The following is a 9,963-nucleotide window of genomic DNA, read 5'->3' as shown; positions in this document are numbered from 1 at the left end:
GCAAAGGCAGTTCAGGGAACTGAAACTGTAAATGTATGGAAGGAATTGTTAGTTCCAACCAATGTCAGTTCTGAGTAGACATTCTGAAAAGGGCATTGATGCATCATTTAAGATTTGTGCTAGGACTTGAGGGGTATAAAAATATAGTACTGACTTCTTCTTGGTCTACTGGATATTTCCCCTTTCTTTCCTTGGCTCAGCAATAGTGAAATTCTTCAAATCTTCAACTGAGAAAAGTATGGATTCTTGCTCAGGTCAACATAGGAAGGTAAAGCTATAATAAAAACATGAAATTTATACATCAAGATACAAAGATTCTTAGTGTTTTTCCTAGATTCATTCTCATTTTTCCTAACTGTAGTCTTTTATTATCCCTTATAGATAGACACCTGGCAAGACAGCAAGTGGATTTGCATCTGCACTAAAATTTGTATATTTCTGATATTTAATTAATTCAGGGAAAATTAAACTTGAATTAATTCATTAATTTTCAATGTGTCCTAGTCATTAAACAGTCTATCCCTTTCACTGAGGACAAAAGGAGGAATACGGACTTTGACCTAAGGAAATCAAGAGTTGTTTCATAGAGGAAGTGAGGCTTGAGCTGAGGCATGACTAACAAACAGATATTCGTTAGGTGGTAAAGTCATGGGGACAGGAGAAAATCTGAAAGAAACGGTATAAGCACAGGAAAATAAGACTCATGTTAAAGCATTTAAAGTATTTTATTCCAAAGGAGTTGAAAATCTATTTCCAGAATCCATGATCTGAACCTCTAAACAAAAAGTGTTCTGTGTGAACAGAGTACAGAATCCGGGTAGTTTCCTGAGACCTTAATGCTGGGAAGTATAATACACTACAGCTACGTAAGTTTTATTTTAATTACATTAAAAAGAAAAAGACAAAATCTTTGAGCTATACAGTGAGATGTGAATTAGGAAATAGAAAGATATAAGTTAGAGAAAGCAGCGAGGATAAATTCCAGCAACAAGTGAGCAAGAGACTGAAAAAAATCAGAGATGAGAGAGAGAATGGTGGAAGTGTTCAGAGGCTGAATCTACATGAGTCAGCTATTGAATAGGTGACAGACTTTGAAAAATGGGACCACATTCTGATCTTTTTTCTCCTAGGGAAATTTGATATTTTGCTGTCATTTATAAAAATAGACGTCGAAGTTTTCCCTTATAGAAATCCTATATCCACTGTTATATGGAGGTTTTGCTGATGGTAACATTAAATTGAAAAAGACTAATTGAATATAAAGCCAAATTACCTTTTAATTACCTTCATCTGAATTAAACAGGCTTTCTTACCATTCTACAGCGAGGCCACCCACGGTGGGTACTTTCTATCAAAAGTAGAATCCAGTCTTAGGACTGATCATTACCACACAGACCTTGTTATTTCTGTATCCTGTTATAAAATGCTGTGCCTTTTTATATTTTTATCTCTTTTAGTTCTGAAAATTTAGAGGAAAGATAATTTTGAAATCAGAAATCTGCTTCATCAAGCTCAATTCACCCCATTGCCACGAAAGAAAGATTCTGCAAGGATGTGCGGGATGGGGCATCAATGCAGACCCTGACATGGACAAGATGCTAAGAGGTATCCGAGGGTACGGCAACTCTACTCTGCATTAATTCTATGGGAATTTTATTCTTCATTGAACCAGCTTCAATATGTAAGAGGAAAAATAACCTTCCAGGGATTATAATGATGTTTTTTAAATGGCAATTACAAGCAAATGCATGTATTGGAACATGTGCTAGCATTTCCATAGCAGAAAGAATGGACTTGAGGAAAAGAAACTGAGTTATATGATATTATCCAAGGGTACCATGTACAGGAAAAAGTAATAGAAGAAGAAATACAATAGGAGATAAATGCATTAGGGATATGGCAAATCACCACACTTTCACTGAAGGTGTAATTCCAAATAATTTCAATGTATTCTATTATTTTAATACATTTGTGTATCACCTTGTTCAAGAAAGCCTCATTTTTTAAAATTTCTCCAATATTACATTTAGTAAGAACTGGGAGCCATTCTACCCCATTGTCTTGGAGCAAAGAATAGTTAGACTGTATGTTTTGAATAGCACTTATATTAAGAGTAAATATATGAAAACTGGTCATTTTTATTAAAGGTTTATATATTCCTAAATTGAATCCCACTGAAGAAATAGAATTATCTATTCAATATTGCAGTGCACTTGAAATATTTCTATTCCTCATTTTCATAATTTCTGGTGTATTTTACTAAAATAATAATGATTAAGATTAATTTTTCATGTAAATATTTTCAAATAAAGTTATTATTAACTAAACAGATTTTAATAATAGAAAATTTTATGAGAAATAAATAGAAAGAAACTTTTACTTTTTGAACATTATTTTATCAAGAAAGACTTCTCCCATGTCAAAACTTGTGGTTTAAAGAATTCATAAGAAATTTCCATTCATGTGTCATATTTATTTTCTCCCTCTAAAATACCTAATTTAATTCACGTTTCTGGAGGAAAATTCCCACTTCGGAAATATAGATGGAGTCTAAATACTGTGTGACACCACTTCTGTATGCTTGTTACCTGTGTTTTTAACATTTGTAATATGGCATTTTCTAGTATTGTCTCCTTGACATTAAGACTCCTCACTTATAAGTTAGTATTTAACCCAGTGATTACTATAGCACCTGGAACAGTGTGTATTCCTTTCATGGCTGTCTGCTTGACCACTTCACTAAATGCTTCTTAGGTTGGACACAAATAGAGAATATATAGGTAACATATCAGTTAAATACCCATATCCTATTAACAATAAAAACCAAAATTATATTCAGTGGGACAGTTTTAAACTGACAACATAAAACCCTAATAGAAATACTTTAATATTAACAGAAATGTGTTTTCTCTCAATAGTGAGAACGCAGATGTCTGTTAGTATATAAGTATATATATGTGCCTGTGTGTGTGTGAAAGAGAGAAACAGACAGACAGAAGCACAGAGACAAAGTCAGAGACAGAAAAGGAGAGAACAAACATGGGAGAGGGTGCTGAAAAGACAGAAAAGACAATAGGAATGTGAAATAAATCAACCAAGGAGACTATCTGCATTTCTGGACCCACTCAGTTGCCCTATCCAAAAAGGAGTAGGTCGGACAAAATGCCAGTGAAACCATATTCAGCCTCTGTTTGTAAGTATCTAGGTGAGAAGAGAAAACAGAGGACAGACGCTAAACACATACTGCCACTTTGAACCAGAAGCTCTGAACCAGGGTTCTCTAAGCCAACATGATTAATCTCAGTGGCACAGTCTTCATGCCCTCGCTGCTGACACTGATCGGGATCCCTGGATTGGAGTCTGTGCAGTTCTGGATTGGAATTCCTTTCTGTGCCATGTACATCACTGCTCTATTTGGAAATTCCCTGCTCCTGGTCATCATCAGATCTGAACGCAGCCTCCATGAGCCCATGTATCTCTTCCTGGCAATGCTTGGAGCAACAGACATTGCTCTCAGTACCTGCATCCTACCCAAAATGCTAGGAATATTCTGGTTTCATCTGCCAAGAATATACTTCGATGCTTGTCTCTTTCAGATGTGGCTCATCCACACCTTCCAGTGCATTGAATCAGGAATTCTGCTGGCCATGGCCCTGGACCGCTATGTGGCCATCTGTGATCCCCTGAGACATGCAACCATCTTTACCCACCAACTTCTCACTCAGATTGGGGTTGGAGTGACGCTCAGAGCAGCCCTCTTTGCAGCTCCGTGTCTCATCCTCATCAAATGTCGGCTGAAACACTACCGGACCACTGTGGTCTCCCATTCATACTGTGAGCACATGGCCATCGTGAAGTTGGCAGCAGAAGACATTCGAATCAACAAAATCTATGGTCTCTTTGTGGCTTTCACTATACTTGGATTTGACATAGTCTTCATCACACTCTCTTACATCCAAATATTTCTAACTGTCTTCAGTCTTCCTCAGAGGGAAGCTAGGCTCAAAGCCTTCAATACCTGCATTGCCCATATTTGTGTCTTCCTCGAGTTTTATCTACTGGCTTTCTTCTCCTTCTTTACACACAGGTTTGGATTCCATATTCCACCCTACATTCATATTCTTCTGTCCAACCTTTATCTGCTTGTCCCTCCTTTGCTCAATCCTATTGTATATGGGGAAAAGAGCAAACAGATTCAAGATCGGATGTCCAAGATTTTCTACTCTAAGGATCCATCTTGATTTTTCACTATCTCATATCAAATAACAACAGCAACAACCACAAAATAGTGAAAAAATGTTGGTGAAAGTTTAGGCCTTCTCAAGTTCATTGTGTAAAAAAATATGTAGTCATAGTTTTGCATTCAAGACAGTAAAGCTCTGACTCTTATTTTTAAATTTTCACTTGTTTTGGAACAAAGTTAGTTGAAACAGGCAGAGCTCATCATATCTAGTCCACACATGACATAGATGACAAAAATCATGAATAAATTTTTGAAGCTCAATCAGCTCTTTGTCACTAAGACAAATATTTCTTAAATCAAATTAAATGTTAATATTTTGGCCTCTGTTTAAAAACATCAAGTGATTTTTTTCCTACTACACAAGAAATTCAATATATTATAATTCTAGTGTATATGAAACTAATTCTGTCGTTTATCTACTATCATTTATGATCACACTTCATCATCCCAAAATTCTTTACTAAGTGACCATGAATTAAGCATTAAGTGGAGATTGAGATTTTTAATTTGTGCACCAAAATGTAATCATAGTTTCTTCTTTCCCCACAAAATATTTCACACAGACTACTATAGGGGCATATATAATAGATTTCTTAATGTAAATTAAATTCTAATAGAGAAATTTGAATGGAAGACAAATGAAATAAATATGGAATGATTAGCAGTGAGCATACTCACTAATTTTGTTGTAAGACCCTACAAAGAAGTAAAATAATATTTTAAATAGCAAGTTTTATAACTTTATAGATACATCAAATAAAAAATCTAAATGTAAAAGTCAGGTGCAGGCTGATAACAACAACTATGTAGGGAGATTCATGACTATGGCTTAATGATACAACAATATGGAACATGGATTTGGACCTTCTCTCTCATTCTATCTACTACCTCCTGGTTAGTGTATTTTTGTATCATGTTCTTTCACGTAAACCTGACATTCACATTCTGTGTGGTTGATGAAGTATAGTGTCAGATTCTATGAGGGCAAAAAGTAACAGTTTCATTATATTTATGTGTTTGGACTTTGGAGTAAATTTTTCACATGGAGAACTAATCATCTGCTGCACACCAAATTGTGTGGGATTTTTACCATTTACATTACACTTCTCTTTAATTGCAGAGATGATCAGTAATCTGTATAGTGCCAAAGTCAGAATTTTTCCAATTGGACATTTATTTTCTTCCTTTTAAGACACTATTCTCTTCAAGAGATACATCCATTTCTGTTACTTTTACCCTTCACACTCATTATGGTATATCCTCTCCCTGGAGCCTCTGTCTCTGATTCCTATATTGGCAGAATCTTCCTTCTGTAGGATTAAGTCCAACATTTTTGATATCTTTCTCAGGATGACTTAATTGAGGTTTCCTTTTGGGCTCAGTGTTATTCTTTGTAATCCATAGCAGTCTGTGCAGTTCAAACCATACTATATAAAAATGTATGTATCGTTTTGGGTATTACACTGGATGCCTAATAACTTAATATTTATCATGTAGCATCAATTAACCTTTTGTCATATATGTGACACTTAATTAATACTCAATGACTTGGACTGACTTTTACTGATTTCATTGACTTAGCGTGGTATTCGCTGACATAAGGACTTTTGAAGCACGGTTTAGGGGGAGAAACACAGTCATAAAATCTCCTTATGTTAATGTTTAATTTACAAAATGAATCTCCCTAGTTCAGATATCTACTTGGCAGCTGTTAACACAATCTAGGGAAAACTGGTGTAATTTATCTTCATATCTCCAACGCCTAGTATGGTGCTGACATGATGCATACAAAATGAAATTTTACTGAATAAATGTAATAATAAAATTCCATTCAAAATCTAGTTGCATTCTTATATGAATCCCATAAACTGTTTAATCCATGTTAGAGATGATGGGCATGAAAACTGAGATTCATAGGAGGCCTGTCCCTCACCTTGGGTGGAAATTACAATGTCAAAAAGGACAAAATTAAAGGGGCACTTGGGTGGCTCAGTCAGTTATGTGTCTCACTCTTGATCTCAGCTCAGGTCTTGACCTCAGGGTCATGAGTTCAAGCCCTGCATGGGGTCCACACTGGACATGGAGCCTACTTAAAGAAAAAAAAAAAAAAAAACTATAAAAAAAAAGTAGAATTAAATCTGTAGTTTGGGATTTCTATTGAAAACCTCAGTGAACCTCGGGGTGCCTGGGTGGCTCAGTTACTTAAGCATCTGCCTTCTGCTCATGTCATGATCTCAGGGTCTTGGGATCGAGCCCCACATTGTGCTCCTTGCTCAGTGGGGAGTCTGCTTCTCCCTCTCCCTCTGCCCTTCATCCCCAGCTCATGCTCTCTCTTGCTCTTTCTCAAATGAATAATAAAAATAAAAAGTAAAGAAAACATGAGTGAACCTCAAGGGAGTCAGTATGGGTTGATATATATAGAAAAATAAATGTAGATACAATTTATGTAATATAGATGTGGCTGTTTATATGTGCATGAGTGTTCTGGTGCATGTGGTTGTATCCTCTAGCTCTTCGTCTTTTGAGATGGCCTTTGAGCAGTGATTAATCAAAATCAGTGAGCCTAAAAGATACCTTCATCACAAGGCAGAACACTCAATCTATGTGTTTGTCAAATTCCATTCTAGTGATCTTGAGTCCAGAATATGAACTAATTTTATTTTTTTTTAGATTTAAAGCCTTAATGTAATAAACCTACATTAAGGCTTTAAATCTAAAAAAAATAAATTTTTTTTTGTCTATTGTGTCTATTATGTTTCTGCTCCAACTAAATGTAAATGCTTTAAAGGTAGGAAAAGATTTGATTTGTCTATGGTTCATCAATGCTGTAGAACCTGATGTTGTAGGTTTCATACAAACACCCTACCTCTCTGATCATGAGTTCTGTTGATGTTGCACATCACTAGAGTTTGCTCCAAAATCTTAACTCTCATCTCCCAAACCTCACAGTGTATTCAAACAATATAACAAATCCTCTAGGACTATTCTTTTTATTCCTGACAACTGCACCGATTCTTCAGCTAAATTTGATATCTTTCTCTGAGAACTTTAGGAAGACACCCACCTGCAAATTCTAGATTACATTTAAAATCTTTTTATTAATGCACTGTTATTTATGTCATTTTAGTATATTTACAAAGTTTTTATTTTTTTTTATTATTTATGTTCAGTTAGCCAACATGGAGTACATCATTAATTTTTGATGTAGTGTTCAATAATTCATTAGTTGCATATAACACCCAGTAAGTATTCATCACAACACATGCCCTCTTTAATACCCATCACTCAGTTACCCCATCCCCCTAGCCCCCTCCCTTCTGTGATCCTCAGTTTGTTTCCAAGTCCAGAGTCTCTCATGGTTTGTCTCCATCTCTGATTTCTTCCCATCCAGGTTTCCATCTCTTCCACTAAGGTCCTCCACGCTATTCCTTATGTTCTACATATGAATGAAACCATATGATAATTGTCTTTCTTTCTCTCTTATTTCACTTAGCATAATCCCCTTCAATTCCATCCATGTCAAAGCAAATGATAGGGATTCATCCCTTCTGAAGGCTGAGTAATATCCCATTACATATAGGAACCACATATTCTTTATCCATTTATCTGGTGAAGGACATCTCAGCTCCTTCCACAAAGTCTTATTTTTATATTATTTTTCACTTACAGAAAATTATATCTGAATGCAATGATTAACCAAACACATTGCCTAAAGTTTTATTTTCTCAAATGTCTGGCATTATATTCTGAGAAGGTTATTGATTATAAGTCCAATGGGTCTTTACTAAGTAGTACATTGGTGGATTTACAATGATATTGATTAACTGCAGGATGCATAATTTTAATAGGGAAATTTAATAAACTGAATTTTTCATATTTTACTAATTAGTAGTTTAGTATGATGGCAAAGGAAAGAAATAAGATGTTAGGGGGTATTCTGCTACAGTGTTAAGTCTAGGGTGAAGTATAGTTGTTATGTAATATAGAAATGTCATTCTAGTTAAATAAGCCATCCCAAATAAAAATATGGCAGCATTTAACAGCATATTTACTTTGGGGGGAAAACTAGTATAAAGGATACCCTTTTAACCAACATACATTTAACAGAAAAAGTAGATTCCTAGATGTCCATGTTATACTAATGACATATATCTTATAGTCTGTTTTTTACAATACCAAAACATTTTATTTCCTTCAGCTGAATTCTATGCTCATCAAGAGTTATAGAATACATACTCTTGGCAATTTATGAGTTAATTTTTGTTTTTGTAACATCATTTAGGCAAATAGAATATAGAGTGTTGAAATATGTAAAAATAAAAGGGACTGCATTATAAGTATCGATTTTAGATCCATGAAAAACATGATATTCAATATTTTAAAAGCCTTAAGTACAGCATAATGTTAGTTTTAATATTTTTAATTGATTTACTTACAATATATTAATGTAAGTGATTGGGGAGAATTTAATACCCTCCAAAAGAATTCTCCTTAACTACATCTTTAATTTCTTATTGCACCATAAGGAAGGTAAGACAAAGATTTTTGGAAAGTGCTTTTCTTGGTATGGTTAATGAGAGAAAAACATATCTAGAAATATAAAAGAATTTTAGGAATAGGTTTTGACTGGTCTTATATTTAAAAATGGCAAAGTATTATAATTTTGTCTGAAATTAAAATAAATTTTAAGAGTTCATATATGACTTTTTGATGATCCATGGATTTTATAAATCCACAGATTTATAAAAGCTTATCATAATCTAGAAATTGCTGGAACCTTTGTGGAAATGTTAAATCAGAGTATTAAATACATATCCAAAGATGAGAAGTGTCCACTGATTAAAAGTGTTAAGTTCCATACACATATAAGCTATCATTTATTTAGTGCTTTATGTTCCACATATAATGCCATATGTCCTTTCATATACACTTGGCATTGTTTTAATAATTCCCAAAATTATCGTTTCCATAAAGGAGAGAAATGTCACCAGAGATTTAAATAATGTGTTAAATGTCATTCAAAATGAGGAAAGACTTAAACAAGTTTGACTGATTAAAAGTTTGTAATTTTTGTTTTATCATATATTCTCTTTAATAAATAAAATGGGTATATTTACATCATTAAAGGAGCAATTCCAGTCTTAGACTATTCTTGTACTCATCCTCCAATCACCTCACTCCATTCATATAATTAAATGCAAGTGTGTGGTCCACACATTTGGAGCACTGTCCTCAGTTTACATTAATAATTATAGACACTAGGAAAAAGTAATAAGATATTTATAAACTAAATGAAATATATATATATGTATATATATATATGCCATATTTTGTATATAAGCATACATGACATAATTCATAAAGCATATACATATATGTCATACATATAAAATCTATTTAATCAAACTTACGCAGAAAAGTTCCAGACCCTCTTATGAAGATTTCCACCACACTTCTGAACCAAAGGTCTTCTTTTGGTTCTCTGTATGTGAAATTCTCTGATGAGTACATATAGTTGTGGAAAGTTAAGTCAAGGAAGACTAAGGGCTTCAAGATTATGGAGGCCTATGCTATCACTTTATAAATATGAGAAGTAACACTCAAAGAAATCATTAAAAAAAATGGTCACGAGTAATAGGAAGTATAGGTATCTTAAGTCTGTACTGGAAATGGCTGTGAAAATTCTAAATACCATGTCCTCTCTCACACTGGGAAGGCTG

The 9,963-nt window shown here is 34.1% G+C and overlaps 1 protein-coding gene across 1 annotated transcript; it reads left to right on the top strand.

Annotated features, from left to right (window-relative positions):
- The first annotated feature begins 3,290 nt into the window (after positions 1-3,290).
- On the top strand, positions 3,291-4,241 carry LOC111159603 (olfactory receptor 52A5-like). Its single transcript, XM_022522141.1, has one exon. The coding sequence runs from the start codon at positions 3,291-3,293 to the stop codon at positions 4,239-4,241; it is 951 nt and encodes a 316-aa protein (XP_022377849.1).
- Positions 4,242-9,963: the final 5,722 nt, after the last annotated feature.

This window comes from Enhydra lutris, unplaced genomic scaffold, assembly GCF_002288905.1.
Source record: "Enhydra lutris kenyoni isolate GAN:26980312 unplaced genomic scaffold, ASM228890v2 scaffoldscaffold68, whole genome shotgun sequence".
NCBI lineage: Eukaryota > Metazoa > Chordata > Mammalia > Carnivora > Mustelidae > Enhydra > Enhydra lutris.
This window is presented reverse-complemented; position numbering and strand designations above follow the sequence as displayed.

What these genes read in the sequence shown, in the direction of transcription:
- LOC111159603 (XM_022522141.1), top strand. Translation starts at nt 3,291, where the DNA reads ATGATTAATCTCAGTGGCACAGTCTTCATGCCCTCGCTGCTGACACTG.